At 38.5% G+C, this 18,963-nt stretch overlaps 3 protein-coding genes and 1 long non-coding RNA gene across 4 annotated transcripts; 2 read left to right on the forward strand and 2 right to left on the reverse strand.

Annotated features, from left to right (window-relative positions):
• Positions 1-1,556: 1,556 nt before the first annotated feature.
• Positions 1,557-4,728, forward strand: LOC103437903 (protein COBRA-like). Its single transcript, XM_008376428.4, has 6 exons — positions 1,557-1,831; positions 2,234-2,313; positions 2,708-3,164; positions 3,420-3,579; positions 3,730-4,007; positions 4,104-4,728. Exons 1-6 carry the CDS (start codon positions 1,729-1,731, stop codon positions 4,394-4,396), a joined length of 1,371 nt encoding a protein of 456 aa, XP_008374650.1. The 5' UTR covers positions 1,557-1,728; the 3' UTR covers positions 4,397-4,728.
• A 107-nt stretch (positions 4,729-4,835) lies between these two features.
• LOC103437902 (COBRA-like protein 4) lies at positions 4,836-7,083 on the reverse strand. Its single transcript, XM_008376427.4, has 6 exons — positions 6,793-7,083; positions 6,612-6,691; positions 5,954-6,410; positions 5,715-5,862; positions 5,346-5,623; positions 4,836-5,250 (listed from the first exon to the last, which is right to left on the reverse strand). Exons 1-6 carry the CDS (start codon positions 6,908-6,910, stop codon positions 4,958-4,960), a joined length of 1,374 nt encoding a protein of 457 aa, XP_008374649.2. The 5' UTR covers positions 6,911-7,083; the 3' UTR covers positions 4,836-4,957.
• Positions 6,927-15,558, forward strand: LOC139197229 (uncharacterized). Its single transcript, XR_011582438.1, has 3 exons — positions 6,927-7,065; positions 7,150-7,224; positions 15,428-15,558. It is a non-coding gene; the product is annotated as an uncharacterized lncRNA (long non-coding RNA).
• Positions 15,559-17,675: 2,117 nt separating this feature from the next.
• On the reverse strand, positions 17,676-18,610 carry LOC139196941 (uncharacterized). The gene is made up of 2 exons (XM_070823304.1): positions 18,189-18,610; positions 17,676-17,811 (listed from the first exon to the last, which is right to left on the reverse strand). Exons 1-2 carry the CDS (start codon positions 18,608-18,610, stop codon positions 17,676-17,678), a joined length of 558 nt encoding a protein of 185 aa, XP_070679405.1.
• Positions 18,611-18,963: the final 353 nt, after the last annotated feature.

An 18,963-nucleotide genomic window follows, 5' to 3' on the forward strand; every position in this document is an offset into this window, starting at 1 on the left:
AGAACAGTGATGAACGGATCTTCAAGGGCTTTTGGGCTTGATCTTGAAGAACGGTTGGATGTGTGGATTTGTCGACGTTGTTGATCCAAAGGGCCGTTGGGGCTTGATCTTGGATGAACGGATGATGAACGATGGTGCTTTCTTCAAGGGCCGTCAGGGCTTGATCTTGAATTGGTGGAAGTTCTTCAAGGGCCTTTGGGGCTTGATCTTGAAGGTGGATGATTGTTGATCCGAGGGCCGTCGGGGCTTGATCTTGGAAGAACGATGAACGAAGAACGAAGAACACTTTCTTCAAGGGCCGTCGGGGCTTGATCTTGAATTGGTGGATGATTGTTGATCCAAAGGGCCGTTGGGGCTTGATCTTGGAAGAACGATGAACGAAGAACGAAGAACGCTTTCTTCAAGGGCCGTCGGGGCTTGATCTTGAATTGGTGGATGATTGTTGATCCAAAGGGCCGTTGGGGCTTGATCTTGGAAGAACGATGAACGAAGAACGAAGAACGCTTTCTTCAAGGGCCGTCGGGGCTTGATCTTGAAGGTGGATGATTGTTGATCCAAGGGCCGTCGAGGCTTGATCTTGGAAGAACGATGAACGAAGAACGAAGAACGCTTTCTTCAAGGGCCGTCGGGGCTTGATCTTGAAGGTGGATGATTGTTGATCCAAGGGCCGTCGAGGCTTGATCTTGGAAGAATGATGAACGAAGAACGAAGAACACTTTCTTGATTCTTCGGGAACCTGGATGCTTGAGAGCTTCGGAGTTTCAGAGCTTCAGAGCTTCAAGGTGTAATATGAATTGGTTCCCCAAATGAATGAAATGGGCTTGTATTTATAGAAATTTCCAAGGCCTAATTTTGAATATAATATTCCAGATGAAATAAGTCGTTTCTGCCAGGTGTTGACACGTGTCCTATTTGATGACTTTTCCAACTCATTTCAATTTTCGTTGAGTCACACGCTACGTGTAAAATTTATGTAATACATGAGCGTTGACACTTTGATTTATCGGTCAACATTTATTTACCGAAATTTCGATGTCTACAAATACATTATTAAAACACGTAATGTAAGAAATAAAGAGTGATAATATCTTCGTAGATATGCGATAGAAGGAGAACTTTCATTTTACGTTGTGTATACCTGTTGTTTTTTGATAGATATAAAGAGAAAGTGCGTATGTTTGTTTAAGCGTAGTACTATTCACACATCTATTACTTTTCACATACATTTTTCAATTTTCGACTATCGGATCAAATAAAATGAAAAAGATCAATGACAAAATATTAACCAAGATGTCTAGAAGGTAAAAATAAATATATGAATATTACTATTCTTCTTTAATGCTGAATAACACTATTCTTCTTTAATGCAAGTCTTTTTTCATACAAAAATAATGAGAAAAGTTGAGTAAGGAAAAGAGATTCGAATTGGAGTACCAAAAGTTTTAGAGTATATTTTGAGTAGCTGAAAAGGGCATAACTGGAATTTAAGGGTGCATGTTGTGACACAGACGACAAAACTTTGAGTAACATTAACTGCATCGATTTGTTCCTCAAAACTGTGATTAGAGTGAGAGTTTTAAAAACCAATTAGCATGTGAAAAGAAAGCCAGCTCCAGTTGTCCCACCTCCACATCTCTCCCTCTCTCTCTCTCTAAACTTTATGTGCAGATCTTGAGAGTTAAATCAGAACAAAAACATCACTGTTACAAACTAAATCTGCATCAGAAAATGGAGCCTCAGTGCTTCTCAGCCGTTGGATCCATGGCAAAGCTGACCAGCTTCACCATTCTGCTCGTCTTCTTGCTTTCCTGCTTCACTTTTACTTCTACAGGTCAGTACTTGCTAAAGTTTCCAAATTTAGCTTCTGTTTAGTGTTTTTTTTTTCTTGTTTTTTGCTTGTGGGGTTTGGTTAATTTACCCGAAAACTTGTTCTCGCTTCGAAAGAATCGAACTTTCGAAGAAATCGTTGGAGGGTAGGTGAATCTTTTAGTGACGTTTGAGGTCTTGTGCATTTAGTTTCTAAATTTGAAGTGGTGAAGCATTGAGTGATTGATATTTCCTATTTAATTGGATATTTTTATTGGTATTTAGTGAAGCAACTGTAAACATCTTGTATCATAGAAGAAATCGAATAGAACTAAGATTTTGACTAATAAATCATGTACTTAAGTCAACGTTTTGGAGATTTTGAGGATTGATGAATTGGACTGTGTCTTGCTGGATGTTTTTGCAGAGGCCTATGATGCTCTTGATCCAAATGGGAATATTACGATTAAATGGGATGTCATCAGTTGGACTCCGGATGGTTATGTTGTAAGTATTAATGGCCAGATGATTCCTTTTATGTGATCATGCTTTATCTGTACTAGATACTTTGGAAGCGGGATATCGTTGAGTTTGATTCGGCTTAACATGTTGTTTTGGTTATATATCTGAAGTTTTTAAGTTAGATTTTTGAGTTTTAAAGAGATGCAGCGGGTAATCTGTTTAAATTATGCACTGGAATTTTATTGTTTGCTTGAAACCAAATCAAGAAAAAGATAATCTGTTTAACTCATTGACATTGCTCGATATTATGGAGGACCTGATTAAGTAGTCCCAAACTGATCATTTCCATCACCTAGAAGCTCGATTTTCCAGAGATATAATCCTTTACTTGCCTTTTTCTAGTGAATTTTCTGATACGATATTTATTTCTGAATGGCAGGCTGTAGTTACAATGTTTAACTTCCAGCAGTATCGGCATATACAAGCGCCAGGTTGGACATTGGGATGGACATGGGCAAAAAAGGAAGTAATCTGGAGCATGGTGGGAGCACAAGCAACAGAGCAAGGGGATTGCTCGAAATACAAAGGGAACGTCCCACATTGCTGTAAGAAGGATCCCACTGTTGTGGATTTGTTGCCAGGAACCCCCTACAATCAGCAGATTGCAAACTGCTGCAAGGGTGGAGTGATGCAATCATGGATCCAGGACCCAGACAATGCCATAAGTTCATTTCAGATCAGTGTGGGTGCTGCTGGAACAACTAACAAAACAGTCAGACTGCCGAAAAACTTCACATTGAAAGCACCGGGGCCTGGATATTCTTGTGGGATAGCAAAGATTGTTAAACCAACGAGATTTCTAACGTCGGACAAAAGGAGATGGACCCAAGCCATGAGTAAGTTCAAAATCACCCTCTTTCCTTGGCACCACCAAGAAGAATATTTTCGCTAGGGCTTATGAATGAGTTGAATGCCAAGTCATTTAGAGTAGTTTCAGCTTAGGGACAAAATAAACTTTGTAGTTTCAAGCTTCGTTTAGAATGTTCCTAGGGTTGAAAGGGGCATTTCGACTGATGAGTATGGTCTTAATAGTTTAAAACATGGGAAAGAGTTTTTTTGGTTTATCTAACGTTTATATCCTCTTGTGGCAGTGACCTGGAACGTTACTTGCACGTACTCGCAATTCCTAGCTCAAAAGACACCCACATGTTGTGTGTCACTGTCTTCCTTCTATAATCAAACCATCGTGAGTTGTCCCACTTGTGCGTGTGGCTGTCAGAACAACGCTACAGATCCAGGAAGCTGCGTAGAGTAAGTTCTCTAATTCATATACATTTCTGAATACTGTTATTATGCCTCCTAAAAGATTTCTCGAGTTTTTCAGAACTTTATTCATGTCTAAAAGCCGGAGTTTGCAGTAACAGTAAATCATAAATCTTTTCTCTTCTCCAATATTTTCAGGCCAAACAATCCATACTTGGCTTCAGCTGTATCTGGTTCCGGGAAATCTACTAATACACCTCTTGTCCAGTGTACCAGTCATATGTGTCCCATCCGAGTCCATTGGCATGTTAAGCTCAATTACAAGGAGTACTGGAGGGTGAAAGTGACAATTACAAATTTCAATTACAGAATGAACTACACGCTGTGGAATCTTGTCGTGCAACATCCGAACTTTGATAATTTGACCAAGATTTTCAGTTTCAATTACAAATCATTAACTCCTTATGTTGGCTTAAGTAAGTTTTCTTTGCCCCTTATCAATTTTTTGAAATATATCTGCAGTTCTCGACTTTTGTTGACATAAAATTTGGAAATACAAATTCTGCGCGCAGATGATACAGCCATGTTGTGGGGAGTAAAGTTTTATAACGATTTCCTCTCGCAAGCTGGTCCCCTTGGAAACGTGCAGTCAGAGCTCCTATTTCGAAAGGATACATCAACTTTTACTTTCGAAAAGGGTTGGGCTTTCCCTCGAAGGATTTATTTCAACGGAGACAACTGTGTCATGCCACCTCCAGATTCCTACCCATGGCTGCCTAATGCCAGTCCCAAACGAATCATTAGCATACTTAGTCCAGTCATGACCGCCTTTGCATCTCTGGTATTCTTATTGGCTTATGCATAGTGAGCATGTTCAGGCGAGACAACAAAAGCTATCTGTTTTTTCAATACACAGTAGAATTTTGCATCAAGTTCTGGTTACCCCGTGGGTTATGGAAATCCAAGTGATGGGGTCAAATGTTTTAGTGCTGCGAAGCGGTTCAGCGGTTCAGGTGCACTCCGCCTTGACTGTCACTACAAAATTCTGTTTCGATATCTGTTACACACATTAACATTTTATTCTTTGTCACCGCTGTTTTTGTTTAAATTTAACTGTTGCACGATTTTTAGAACAATCCAAAGTGAATATGTTGTTAGTACTATATGATATTTCATAAGAAATCAAAAGTTGATGAATGAGCTTTGTTCATAGATTCGTAGAGTGTTTGATTTATTTTTGTTTTCCTGTTGAATTCAGAAACTACAGATCGAAAACGAGAATAAAATCGTGTCACGAACAGAACTGGAAAAATCGTGTGACAATAAACGAACTCAGATATAGTTTGCAGTTTCACAAGCTTACTAGTTACCATCTATACCGAATTTTCACACACAGGGCCATATCACTCCAACCTTTAAAAATTTATCAAAGTGAAAAACATATAGAAAACATTATTAGAAGCACAGAGGCTGCCTTTTGTAGGATTGAGTTAGAATTTACGTGGCCGGAGTTGGGTAGAGATGGGTATGCATCTGGCGGGGGCAGCATGCATTCATCGCCATTGAAGTAAACTCTTCGAGGAAACGCCCATCCTTGTTTGAACGTGAAGGTATTCTGGTCCTTGCGCATAAGCACCTCAGACTGAATATTTCCTAATGGCCCAGCTTCCATTAATAGGTCATTGTAAAACTTCATGCCATAGAACATACCAGTGTCATCTGCAGATTACAGTCAATCACGCTCAAACATTAGTACAAAACGCAAAATTCTAAGGGAATGAAGCTTTAGAAGCTTGTGATCGTAAGACACTTACTGACGGATTGGTAGGGGATGAGGGGCTTGTAATCAAAGCTAAAGACTTGAGTGACGTTGTTGAGATTAGGATGTTGTGCAACGAGCGTCCACTCTGTGTAGTTCATCCGATAGTTGAAGTTGGTGACAGACATCTTGACGCGCCAGTAGTCCTTATAGTTTTGCTTGACGTGCCAGTGTACTCGGATAGGGCACATATGATGTGTGCACTGAAGCAATGGCGAATTATCCTTTTTAGGTGTGTTTATTCCTGTTTTGTGTGCTAACACTGAGTCACTCCTGTATGCATTGCAGAAGAATGGCATCCGAAAATTAGGTCAAGTGACGAATCTGTATTCTGTATAATGTGGATAGGGTTGTGGAGGCTTACTTGAGACAATTATTTTTGTTGTGACAACCACAAGCGCAAGACGGGCATGGAACAATGGTTTCATTGTAGAAGGACGAAAAGGAAACACAACAGCTCGGATGCTTGGAGGCAAGAAACTGCGAATAGGTGCACGTCACATTCCATGTCACTGCATTACAAGGTAAATTCATAGAAATTGTGAAGATGGTTGAAAAATGTGAGGTAGGAAGATCTCAGAGACATGAGAGTGAGAATCTTACTGAGTGCTTGAGTCTTTCGCCGGCGATCAGTCGTGAGGAAGACTGTGGACGGCACGACCTTTGCAGGGCCGCAAGTGTACCCTGGTCCGGGACCAAGCAAGGTGAAGTTTTTGGGCAGTTTCACCGTCTTGTTTGAAGTGCCGGCTTGCCCGACACTGACCTGGAAGCCGGAGACTGCAGCTAAGGGATCCTGTCCCCAAGACGCTAGGACACCACCTTTGCAACAATTAGTGAACTGCTGGTTGTAGGGAACTCCGGGAAGCAAGTCGACAACTGTTGGAGTTTTCTTGCAGCAATGTGGGATGGCTGCTTTGAATTTGGAACAGTCTCCTTGCTCTGTGGTTTGAGCTCCCACCATTGTCCAAATCACTTCCTTTTTCGCCCACGACCATGTTAGAGTCCACCCCGGGTTTGAGATTTGCCGGTACATTTGGAAGTTGTTCATCGTCACTGCAGCCTAACATAATTCAATGAAGGATAAGAATCTGATTTGTATTTTAATCAACAAGTCGCGGTTTTGAGACTCTCAATTTAGCTTCTGGCACTCCAACTTGTGTATTGTAATTTTCACACACGCGTCAGAAGTAAAATTGGAGAGTGAAAATCATTACTCTTGATCAATAGACAAAAACAAAGTAATTCAAAAACGATATCTTACAACATAACCATCTGGTGTCCAAGACATAACATCCCATTTGATCGTTATGTTTCCGGTTGGATCCAACGGATCATATGCCGCTAAAGATCACAAATCGAAACCCAAAGTCATCAAATGACCAAATAAAACCAGTGACAGAAAAGGTCTATTTTTCAAGTTGGATTTGTTATCAAGAACTTACATGCAGGTGATAATACCAAGCAATAGAGCACGGCCAAGAACGTGAACTTCATCCAAGACCAAGAACAACATGTGAGGCGGATGTTGTGAGTTTGGTTGGCCTGGTTTTCGAATTCCATGGCCTCGATTCACCGGTTCACATGCTCTCCTGCGGGCAGCGAGGACGGAATGAATGAAGAGGAGACAAAGATGTGTAGGGTGTTAAAAAGGAAAAGAGGAGAGACTGTATCAATGAAAGTGAATGCCTGCAGATGTCTCACCTAATGGTTGTTAGGTACAATCCAAGTGATATTTTCATACACATATATGTTACCTTATTTAAATTGTTTATCTGTGTTGTGTTTCCTGCATCTTGAAGCAAGTTTTGGTGAAGACTAATGATGTGAAAAGCTGGCGGGAGATGTTGAGATGCTTTGAAGACAACAGCCTAAAGGTCACTTTCTTTCAAACACTGTTGCTTCCTTACGTTATGAAAAATGCTAGGGAGACCATTTTTCATAGACGTGATGTGATATATCATATATATGAGCTCAAAATCCTCCCATTTTAGCCAAGAAAACATGTTACAGTTGGATTGCTTCAACTGCAAGTTTTCTGTTCTCTTTTTTTCTTTTCACTACTACAGCCAAAACCACTTCCACCGTGCCTGCACTTTTTTTTTTGTTGAAACAAGTTTAGGGAGAGATGGCTACTTTCACTACCAGCGCTAGAGCATACCCATAACTTTAAGCCGAACTTATGTGTGACATCTAATTGCCAGCTAACATTGGTATGAATTTACGTTGGAATTTATAGCTCGCACACCAACAAGAACTACTGGCAGGCAGAATCAAACTTAGATTGAAGGTTAACCATAAGCACACCCTTACCAACTGAACCAACTATCGTCCTCAGTTCTCCTTCATTTCCTTGGGTTTTGCAAATTTTTCAAATGATGTGGCTGTCCACATCAGACGCCACCTAAGGTGATACAGAAATGTGGTATAAAAATATGGTATGAATAGCATTACTCTTACTTATATAGTATGGAAACATGCAAAGATAAATATAAGCAATCAGAAGATTTTAATTGAGTTGAGTAGTGTTGTAACTAAGTAGCACATTAAAGGGTTGGTTGTTATTATTATTATTTTTTTAGTACATCGATATTTTTAGACTAAGAGGAGGGGGAATTTAACAAAGTCACATAACGGACAGCCTAATTTAGTATCGAACTCGTCATATACGAGATTCGAACCTAAAAGGTTGGTTGTTTGAGAAAAACCTCTCCAGTCAAGTGAGGTGTGGTGGTCTTTGTGCTATTCACTTTGGTGAAGTCACATAACCTTTTAATTAAAATATAATTTTGAAGGATACTAGTCAATAACTAAGCATTAAACAGTAATCGTAGTTTATAAAGATAATTAAATATAAAACCAATTATGCAGTCAATTATTAGATTTAATCTATGAGATTTTGCTTGTCATTTTAGATTCATTGACTTATGATTCAACTAAGAAATATTCCTATTTTATAATGATGGCTCAGCCTATTTTAAAGGGTGTATGTTTACAACATTTCCAAGTACCATTTATACCCTTTTGATTGCACTTTGCACCGTTATTTCATGTTTACCCTTGATTTAGCCTGTCACATAGTTACACAACTCTATAGACGTAGTGACAGAGTTCACACATTCCCAATCTTTTCTCGTCCAATCCTTACACTAGCATTGAAGAAGATGGAACATCTTCAAAACCATCTTTTGGATTTCTGAGTCATGTCGTCCTTAGTGGCTAAAGCAGAAATAGACTAGTAGTAGTGCCGAAAGCTAAAGGGTAGCTAGTGTAGACGATGAAAATTGGGTTTGAATCAGCAGAGCTGGGTAGGGATGGATGTATCAGGAAGGGGCATCTCACATTCTCGATCATCACCATTGAAGTAAATTTTCAATGGAAATGCCCACTTTGCTTCAATGTGAATACCTTCGTGTCTTTTCTGTTGAAATGGTATCAGGCTTTATGTTTTAGGTTGATTAACAAACAAAGATTGAAACATTATAACAGAAAATCTACACAGAGAAGGAAAAACACAGAGAATTGAGAATGTTCAGTATTTTTCTATATGAAAATCTCAAAGAATACAAGCCTATATTCTTCTAATCAGTCAAATGCTCAGATCTTATTTTTTTTAGGGAGCAATGACTCATCTCCAGCCATTCAGGCCATTGGAGGCTACGATCCTTCCACTTGGAGGAGGATCGAATAACACAGTGCATCCCAAACAGATAAGAATAACAGTTGTGTAGGTTTCTAAAACAAGAAATAAAACTAGCCGTTACAAGTTTAAAGCTAACGACTATTTCTAAAAAAGGCAAGTTTTTCATCTCTTCGATTTCTTCATTCTCTTCACTTCCAATCTACAGGATTGTCATCTGTAGATTGATTTAAGCTTAGTGTGCAGCTTAATTCTTAGCAGCATTTCCTAAGCTGCTTACTGGCTTAACTCCAAGCCTCAATCTCAATTGATTAAATATGTCCTTTGGCAAAGCATTTGTAAATATGTTTGCAAGTTGTTCTTCACTTCTGCAGAATTGCAAATCAATCACACCCTCTTGTAGAGCTTCCTTTATGAAATGATACCTTCTGTTTATATGTCTAGTTCTCTGATGAAAAACTAGATTCTTAGCCATAGATATAGCTGACATATTATCACAGAACAAGGGTGTTGCCTCAAATTTCATCTCTCTAAAATCATCAAGGATAAACCTCAACCAAATGGACCGTGCTGTTGCCTCAAATGTTGAGACATACTCAACTTCAGCAGTTGATAGTGAAACTGTGTTTTGTTTCACATATGCCCAAGAAAATGCTCCACTGCCAAAGCTAAATGCATAACCAGATGTGCTTCTACTACTATATTCACTTCCTGCCTAATCTGCATCATAGAATCCAATGAGAATTGCAGACTTGTCCTTCATATAATCAATGCCATAGTTAAGGGTCTCTTACACATATCTTAGTACCCTTTGTGTAACCCCCAAATACTTCTTGGTAGGACTATTCATGAACCTTGATGGTAAACTTGCAGCATACATTAGATCAGGTCTAGATGCTGTTAAATATAATAGGCTTCCCATTATTTTCCTGTAAAGTCCTTCATCAGCCAATTCACTCTCATCCACTTTCTTAAGTTTTTCACCAGTGGGCAAGGGAATGAATACTGGTAGACTTACTTTGATGGATGAATACTCCTTGATCAGTTTGTAGTATCCCCATGCCCAAGAAATGATGTAGAAATCCAAGATCTGACATTTCATATCTCTGCATCATCTCTCTTTTAAACTCAGTAAGCATCTTCTCATTGCTACCAGTGTAGACAATGTCATCAACATATATTGAGACAATTATCAAACTTCCTTCATTATCAGATCTTGTATACAATGTGGCTTCACTTGTGCTTCTTTTGAACTTACACAGAGAGAGATATGCGTCAATCTCACTGTATTAGGCTCTAGGTGCCTTTTTAAGTCCATATAGAACCTTTCTTAACTTGTAAACCTTGTGACCTGCGTTTTTCAGCTCAAAACCTTCAGGATGTTCAACATATACTTCTTCATTAAGCACACCATTTAGGAATGCTGACTTAACATCTAACTGAAATAGCTTCCAACCCTTTTATGCTGCAAGAGCAATGAGAGTTCGAATTGTGTCTAACCTTGCTACTGGTGCAAAGGTTTTATTGTAATAAATCCCAGGTTTTTTGTGCATACCCTTTGGCTACAAGCCTGACCTTGTGTTTTTGAACTGTTCCATCCAAGTTAAGCTTAGTCTTAAACACCCATTTCACACTTATAACAGGTTTATCAACTGGCCTCTCAACAAGTTCCCAAGTATTGTTTTTTTCAATCATTTCCAACTCTACATTCATAGCTTTTTGCCAAGCTATAGCACTTGATGCTTCTTGATAGTTCTTTGGTTCTATAATGCACATATGACACCTTGCATATATATCTTCCAAAGTTCTCAACTTCACTGGAGTGGAGCTAGGTGTGGAGCCTTGACTGTGACTTCCACCATTATCCTCAACTGACTCATCAACAATAGTGTTTAAATGATAACCTCCAGCATTATCAAACTGGGTTACATCAGTTTGTTCTTCACTAACTTTATCTTCTGTTCCATTCCCTTCAAGATTGAAAAGTACTAAGATAGACTCCACTTGGTTACTTTCCCAATTCCATGACTTGTTTTCACTGAAAATCACACTCTTTGAGAGTACAATTTTCTTAGATTGCAGATTATGCACTATATATCCCTTTTCATAGCTTTCATATCCCATGAAGACCCTATTTCTGTTTCTCTCACCAAATTTATGCCTCAAATGTGATGAGACATGAGTATAGCAAACACAACCAAATACTTTCAGATGCTTAATTCCAGGCTTCCTACCTGTGAAAACTTCAAAAGGTGTTTTGTCCAACATAGACGTTGTAAAACATTTATTTTGAAGATAAACAACTGTGCTCACAGCTTCTACCCAGAAAATCACAGGAATTCATTTCTCAGTCATCAAAGACCTTGCCATCTTACCAATTGTTCTATTTCTTCTCTTAGCAACTCCATTTTGCTGAGGGGAGTAGGCAATAGTCAGTTGCCTCTTCATTCCAATGCTTGCACAGTAATCCAGAAACTCATGTGAGGTGTATTCACCACCTTTATCGCTCCTTAGCTTCTTCAAACTGAAACCACTTTGCAGTTCAACAAAAGCTTTGAATTTCTTGAACACATTGAAGGCATCAGACTTATTTATGAGAAAGTATACCCAATACATTCATGAGAAATCATCAATGAATGTGATGAAATACATATTCCCTAAAATGGATTCATTTTTCATTGGTCCACACAAATCTGTGTGTACCGATTCAAATAGATAGCTTGCTTTCCATACTTTGTCTTTGTCAAATGGCTCTTTGTGATGTTTCCTTGAAACACAACCTTCACACACATATTCCATTTCTGTCAAAACAGGTAATCCAAATACTATTTCTTTTTTATGCATCTTATTCATGCTAGCAAAATTAAGTGTCCAAGCCTTCTGTGCCAGATCCAAAAGTCTTTAATCACTGATGTTTTTCTTGTTGTAGGTGTTATAGATTCTAATGAAAGGGGAAAACATTGATTTCCTGCCATGATCACTTTTGTTACAACATTGTGAGGCTTCTATCATCAAAGATAACTACCATATTGCCCCCAAATAGAACATAGTATCCATGCTCAATCATCTGTCCTACACTTAGTAAATTCTCATCCAAACCTGGAACCAGCAACACTTCATTTATATATTTTTTCCCACGCTAAGTTTCAACCACTAGAGTGCCTTTTTCCAATTACTTGTACAAGATCTCCAGTGCCCATTTTAACTTTACAAGTCACAGATCTGTCAATGTTTATTAACACAGACTCTTGAGATGTCATATGGTTGCTGCAGGCACTATCCACAAACCATACACTTCTATCTTGCATAATTGAAGAGTGACAAGCATAGAACATGGTTCTTATGGGTATTTCTTCTTCCCTTGCACAATTGGCTACTTGCTTATGACTATCATAGTCCTTTGCAATATGCCCAAACCGGTTGCATTTTCCACACTTGGTTTTTCCTTTGTATATGCACACACCAAAATGATATTTCTGACAAACTTGACACTGTGGTTTCACACCACTTTGACTACTACTCCTTTACTTGTTCTGTGAATTGAACCTATTGTTCCAATTTCCTCCAGAACTCTTGTTCTAGCTTGAGCCATTGTTGTTGTTCAAGTTTCCACTTGGAGACCAATTTGACCCCTTCTTGTATTGTCCCTGCCATTTTTTATTTGGCCTACTCTGTGAACCTTTGTAGGTACCAGTGACTTGGTTATTGCCAACTCTGAGGCTACTAAAAGCTCTCTTAGTTCCTGTCAATTTATCCCTTTCATCATGCAAGTCTTCCCTTTTATCATAGACCTTGACATATGCAATGACTTCTTCGACTCTAATAACATCCAGATCTTGAATTTCCTCAATGATAGACATAATGGACTTATACCTTCTACTTCATCAATAGTTTTTGCACAATTCTTTTTTCAGACACATCTTCACAAAGTGATTTCAGATTATTCACAATTCCAAAAAACCTAGCCAAATAGTCATCTAGGTTTGCACCATATGTCATTCTCATATACTCAAAATCCGCCCTAACTGCTTGAAGTTTTACAACTCTTACCTTTTTATCTCATCTGAACTCTCTTCTTAGAATATCTCAAGCCCTTTTTGCAGTCTCTTCATTTTTTATGCGAGGGAAGAGTTCATAAGTGATTGCCCCTTGAATGAGACTCAGCGCCTTGGCGTTTTTTATTTTGTCTTCTCTGGAAATGGTGGGTGCTGCCACTAGAACTTGCTCAGCCTCACTTTTTTCATCTCTAGAGCCTTCTTCCTCCTCGAGAATTAGATGCGGTTGTACTCCGATCTCTACTACATCTCATAAGTCATGTGCTATGATGATAGTCTCCATTTTGACAACCCAAAAATTGTAGTTTGCACCATCAAATTGTGGAGTTCGTAAATCTCCACTTGAAAAACCTGATCCCACCATTTTCTTAGTGAGTATCAATGAACCAACCAATAAAGGAACCGCCTTTATATCTTCTGGGAATTTTTTCAGGAAGAACCTCTCATCTCTCACAGTTTACGCCCATTTCTGGAATCAAACCTAGCTATCATGCTTTATGTTTTAGGTTGATTAACAAACAAAGACTGAAACTTTATAACAGAAAATCTACCCAGAGAAGGAAGAACACAGAGAATTGAGAATGTTTAGTATTTTTCTATATGAAAATCTCAGAGAATACAAGCCTATATTCTTTTAATCAGTCAAATGCTCATATGCTATATTTTAGGGAGCAAGGACTCATCTTCAGCCATTTAGGCCATCGGAGGCTACGATCCTTCCACTTGGAGGAGGATCGAATAACATAGTACATCCCAAACAGATAAGAATAACAGTTTTGTAGGTTTTTAAAACAGGAAATAAAACTAGCCGTTACAAGTTTAAAGCTAACAGCTATTTCTAAAAAAGGGCAAGTTCTTCATCTCTTCAATTTCTTCATTCTTTTCACTTCCAGTCTGCAGGATTGTCATCTGTAGGTTGATTTTAGCTTAGTGTGCAACTTAATTCTCAACACTTTCGGAGAATCAGCTCTGATTCGACATGTCTAGCTTTCGTTAGTAGGTCGTTATGATCTTTTATGCCAAAAAACATGCCAGTGTCGTCTGCATATTCAAAGTGTAACAGGTTGAGAAAAATAAATAGTACTAATGTACGAAAATTGTTCTTTATAGTTCTGTTGTAGACTTACTTGAGTTGTAGTGAATGAGTGGCTTATAGAGAAAGCTCGAGACATTGGCAAGTTTATCGAGATTTGGATGCTTAGCATCTAGAGTCCACTGTGTGTAATTCATCCGGTAGTTGAAGTTCGTGACTGAAATTCCCATGCGCCAACACGCCCGATAGTTAGCCTTTGCATGCCAATGAACTCAAATCGGGCGCATGTGATGTTTACATAGTAAGATTGATGCATTTTTTCTCAACTGAGGTATTTGAGCTTACCGCACTTGAATCATTAGGGTCATTATATCTGCATATGTTCTAATGTTAGAACTTACAGAGGCAGATAATATATATATATATAAGGGAGACTTTGGATGAGGTCTATATCTATCAATATTCTTTTATTGAAATCTTGTTGGTTTTCAATTTTTGATCTAAGTCCTTGAAATTAATGTAATAATTTATTTCTATTTATGTTACTATATTTTTTTAAAATAAAAATTGAAATTTATAGTTGTTTATGTTAATGAGATTTTAAATCAAAACCCATAATTTGTGGGATTAAAAATATTAAAATATAAACTATACTATTGTGTGTGTGTGTGTGTGTAAAAACATGAGTACATTCATAAAAATTAACAAAAAAATTAGTGTACCAAAACATGGGTACATTCTTCAAAACCACAAAAAAAATAGATATTAGACTTAATAACATTATTAAATTTCTTCGATGAAACTTAACATGATTACAGTCTCAAATCAAAGAAAAAGAATGTACCCATATAAATTTGAAAAAAAATTTACTAGCAAAAAATGTACCCATATAAGTTTAAACATGAATACATTTTTTTTTTTGCTAGCAAAAAATGGTACATTTTACATATAACAAATTGGTATATTTAAGAATGGGTAAATTTTAAGATTAAAAATTTGAAAAAAGCTAATGGGTACAAACTTATTCTAATTTTTTATTTATTTTGGAAATGTTTTGGATTAAAAATTAGTTAGGAGTTTAATAAAGGTAGGAGTATTAAAATCCTAAATCAATTATTAATTTTTATTTAAAAAAATTATGTAACTGACATGTAAATTCATTAATACATTAATGCTAAGGACTTGGATCAAAATCTGAAAACTAATAAGATTTCAGTCAATGAACATTAGTAACTAGGGACCATATACTAATTATTCCTATATATAAACTTGTATGTGTAAAAATTTGAACAGGCTAAGAAAATTATGCTTGTATGGGTACTACTTACGCGCAATTTTTCTTATGCTTACAGCCGCAAGCGCAAGACAGACAAGGAATGATCATCGGGTTGTAAAACGATGGCAGAAGGATACAAGAAGTAGGGTTTTGGGAAGCTAGCATTTGTGAGTAACTACATGTCAAACTCCATGTCACTGCCAAAAAAGGAAACATAATGTTTACTTGTTAGAGAGATCGTTTCTTATTTTTCTGTTGAAGTAATTTATGTTCGTGGTGAGAATTTCCACTGGGGATGTTTCCTAGCCGACGAGCACACAGCTCCCCGAGAGGTTGGCGCCAGTTGATGCTTTCTGTCGGGCTTCTGCTTCACTGGCGGGCTTATCGGGCAAGGCTTGTCGGGCAAAGCTGAAAGAGAAGGACAGAGTTAACTTTGAAAGGTGCCTTCGTGGGGCCTTAGGTGTAAACCTTGAGGCTCACAATTAAGATTAACTTTTAAGTGCTCAGGCGTGCCACTGCCATCTTCAGCATGGCAGATGTAAAACGGATGTTGAGTTTTAGTTGTATATATACCCGAGAGACTATGTTAATTATGACAGGTGCCTTTGTGGGGCCTTAGGTGTAGGCCTTGAGGCTTCCAGTCAATAACTAACTCAGTACTCGAACATATAATGTTCGTTTCATTGATTGTATGAGTCTTATAACCATTATACTTCTGATTACCTGAGCCCGAAGAGCAGAATGAATCCAAATAGGTGCCTTTGTAGGGCCTTAGATATAGGCCTTGAGGTTTCCCATCAGAATTCCTTCTATACTCAAACGTTCTAGCCCGAGGAATAGAATGAATCCAAATAGGTGCTTTTGTAGGGCCTTAGGTGTAGACCTTAAGGCTTCTTATCAGAATTCATTCCACACTCAAACGTTCTATAGTAATCATAATATAATAGAAATAAAACTAAGGGATAGGTCGATTACTTGCGCCCCAAGTAACTTCGGACTTCTTGTTATCAAAACTTGTCATGGATGGGTTAAGTCCACATAAGGTTTTTTTTTATGCCTTGAGGCCAAGGACTTTTAAGTGATCAAATCTTACATGCCCGAGGGCTTAGAACTTCGATCTGGTTTGAACTGTGACGACATATTCAAATCGGATTCAAGCACTGAGAGAGTATTTTAATAGTCATCTTACTAGAAATAACTTGTATACAACTTGAAGTATACAACATATTGCTAGGTTAATGAATGAAAAGACAGAAACAAAGAGGGTCAGGCAAGGTTTAACCTTGTCGGGCAAGGCTGATCGTCTTGCAACTTCCTATCTTTGTGGTTTATCAAGGGGGTTGAGAGCTTTAGGAAAGGGGTAGGGAGATGAGTTTACAGAAAGAAATCGATACTACAGCAGGTTCTTGACAAGGTAGCAGAGCTATTACAAAGGGTTTTTTTTGTAAGGGTTTATCCCGAGAGGGATGAAGGCTTGGGCTGACTACAGCTTCGTTTGAAGGCAAATCTGGCTTTGAGCAGAGTTTGTGCTTGTATTTGTTTGTTTTGATTGAGTGTCTCTATCTCTGATTTCTCTTTCTTTTTTATAGACACTTCAGTTTGGCTTCATGTAGCAACAATCTTGCCCAAATGCAGCTTGAAAGGTGATGACTCATCAACTATTTACTTGTACTGCCATTGTAAAGTACTTTTGGGCTGATTAGCTGGCTGGTCTATACCACTTGGTTTTTGGGTAGGTGAGCAAGTGATGCAAATGATCTGCACCTAGTCGAGAAAGGCCTTTTCTGCCTTCTGGGCTTAGGCTGGACTTCGGGCTTCTCTCCTCTTTTTGGGCCAACTCCCTTTTGAGCCCAAAGTTTAAGTTTTAACCCAAACAGTGCCCCCTTCAATCAATATTCAGACTGGAATTCCAGGCGCCAGTATTGATTGAATATCCGCATGCTTGTATACCTACTCTTGGAACTTGTGTTTTCTAGACATGATGTCTACGATCTTGCATCTCTTACTTTTCTCATGACCTTTGGGCTATCCTCTGTGGTTTCTATAAATTCAGGCTTGAAATTGCTTCTGTTCAGCCAACAGACCTCCTTCAGCTTTCGCTTTTATTAACCCTGAGTACTTCTGCTTCCTTAGTTTTCTTCCCAAAACTATAAAATGAGCTCTTCAGGATTCAAGTGGGGTTTTCTAAAACTCCATTTTCGCAAGAAAAAGAGTTTTCATCAGATAACTACTATCTCCAACACCTTTGGTCAAACACCCCGTTATCCCCAACACCCTTGGTCAGGCGGTTTACTTATGAAGGCTGGTCTTGCTGCTATGGTAAGTCAGGCTTCACCATCATGTATGGTGATGACTCTGCTTGAGGATCCTCTACCAAGCTCATCTTGGCCACACAACCCGATCACCTGATCGGATTTTATCCATGAAGATATCGGAAAACCGGCTGAGACAACATTACACCTGGAAGGAATCAAACGAAACACATCGGAATTGAATATGTTGTAAATTTCACCAATTTGTCGAAATGAAATAAACATTACTTTGTGTCTTCCTGTCTTCTTGAATGATTGATGAACATACACTGCACTTTAATATCCCGAAGCCTGCTTTACTTTGCATCTTCTTCAATATAACAATCTCTAACATCCCATAATGTAGGACAATACTTTTTCAAGAATTTAACATTAATGGGATGTTTTTGCCAATTTCCTTCGAGGTCCGCCAAGTAATATCCTCCTTTGTCTAATACTCGACTAATCATGAAAAGACCTTCCCATGTCGGGCTCCATTTTCCAAAGCCACTAAGCTGAGCTCCTAGAGGAAGGACTGCCTTTCACACCAAATCTCCTTCCTTGAAAGACTTTATCTTCACCTTTTTGTTATAAGCTCGGGCAACAACTTTCTTCCCTTCCTGAATCTGGTTCAAGGTTTCAATTCGAGCTACATCTAAGTCTTCAATCCCTTGACACATGGCTTCGATATACTCCTCACTGTGTAACCCAAACTGATTTTGAATTCTGACAGAACTTACATTGATCTCCATGGGAAGCACTACATCTTGCCCGAAAGTTAAAGTATAAGGAGTTGTCCCTATTCCTGCCCTCTTGGAAGTTCTGTATGCCCACAAAGTATTCCCCAGCTTTTCATGCCACATTTCCGGACTATCTATCACCATTCTTTTGATAATGTTTACCAAAATCTTGTTGTTGGATTCTGCCTGGCCATTTGACTGCGGGTAGTAAGGACTGGACTGGATCATCTTTATTTTGTATTTGCTTACAAACTCTTCAACTTTTTTTGAAATAAAAGATGGCCCTCAATCTGTTACTATGGTTTCGGGCACCCCAAATCTATACAGAATCTTAGTCTCAATAAATTTTTTTACTGCAGCTGAGGTTATGGATTTTACGGCCGAGGCATCTACCCATTTGGTGAAGTAATCCGTTGCTATAATTATGAAAGTATGCCCCTTGCTAGAAGCCAGATAGATCTGCCCGATGAAATCCATTGCCCATCCTCTGAAGGGTCAAGGCTTGACTAATGGATTTAAAGGCACTGAGGGCACATGTTGGAGAGGATCATGCCTCTGACATTCTTCACAGCCTTAGGTAT

This window comes from Malus domestica, chromosome 06 (assembly GCF_042453785.1).
Source record: "Malus domestica chromosome 06, GDT2T_hap1".
Taxonomy (NCBI): domain Eukaryota; kingdom Viridiplantae; phylum Streptophyta; class Magnoliopsida; order Rosales; family Rosaceae; genus Malus; species Malus domestica.

Bases quoted from the DNA above. Each gene is read 5' to 3' on its own strand.
- LOC103437903 (XM_008376428.4), top strand. From the start codon at position 1,729: ATGGAGCCTCAGTGCTTCTCAGCCGTTGGATCCATGGCAAAGCTGACC. The intron at 1,832-2,233 runs GTCAGTACTTGC...ATGTTTTTGCAG, and splicing joins CTTCACTTTTACTTCTACAG to AGGCCTATGATGCTCTTGAT. The intron at 3,580-3,729 runs GTAAGTTCTCTA...CAATATTTTCAG, and splicing joins GATCCAGGAAGCTGCGTAGA to GCCAAACAATCCATACTTGG.
- LOC103437902 (XM_008376427.4), bottom strand. From the start codon at position 6,910: ATGGAATTCGAAAACCAGGCCAACCAAACTCACAACATCCGCCTCACA. The intron at 6,692-6,792 runs GTAAGTTCTTGA...TGTGATCTTTAG, and splicing joins CTTGGTATTATCACCTGCAT to CGGCATATGATCCGTTGGAT. The intron at 6,411-6,611 runs GTAAGATATCGT...GAATTATGTTAG, and splicing joins GGACACCAGATGGTTATGTT to GCTGCAGTGACGATGAACAA.
- LOC139196941 (XM_070823304.1), bottom strand. From the start codon at position 18,610: ATGATCCAGTCCAGTCCTTACTACCCGCAGTCAAATGGCCAGGCAGAA. The intron at 17,812-18,188 runs GTGAAAGGCAGT...GATTCCTTCCAG, and splicing joins TTCAAGGAAGGAGATTTGGT to GTGTAATGTTGTCTCAGCCG.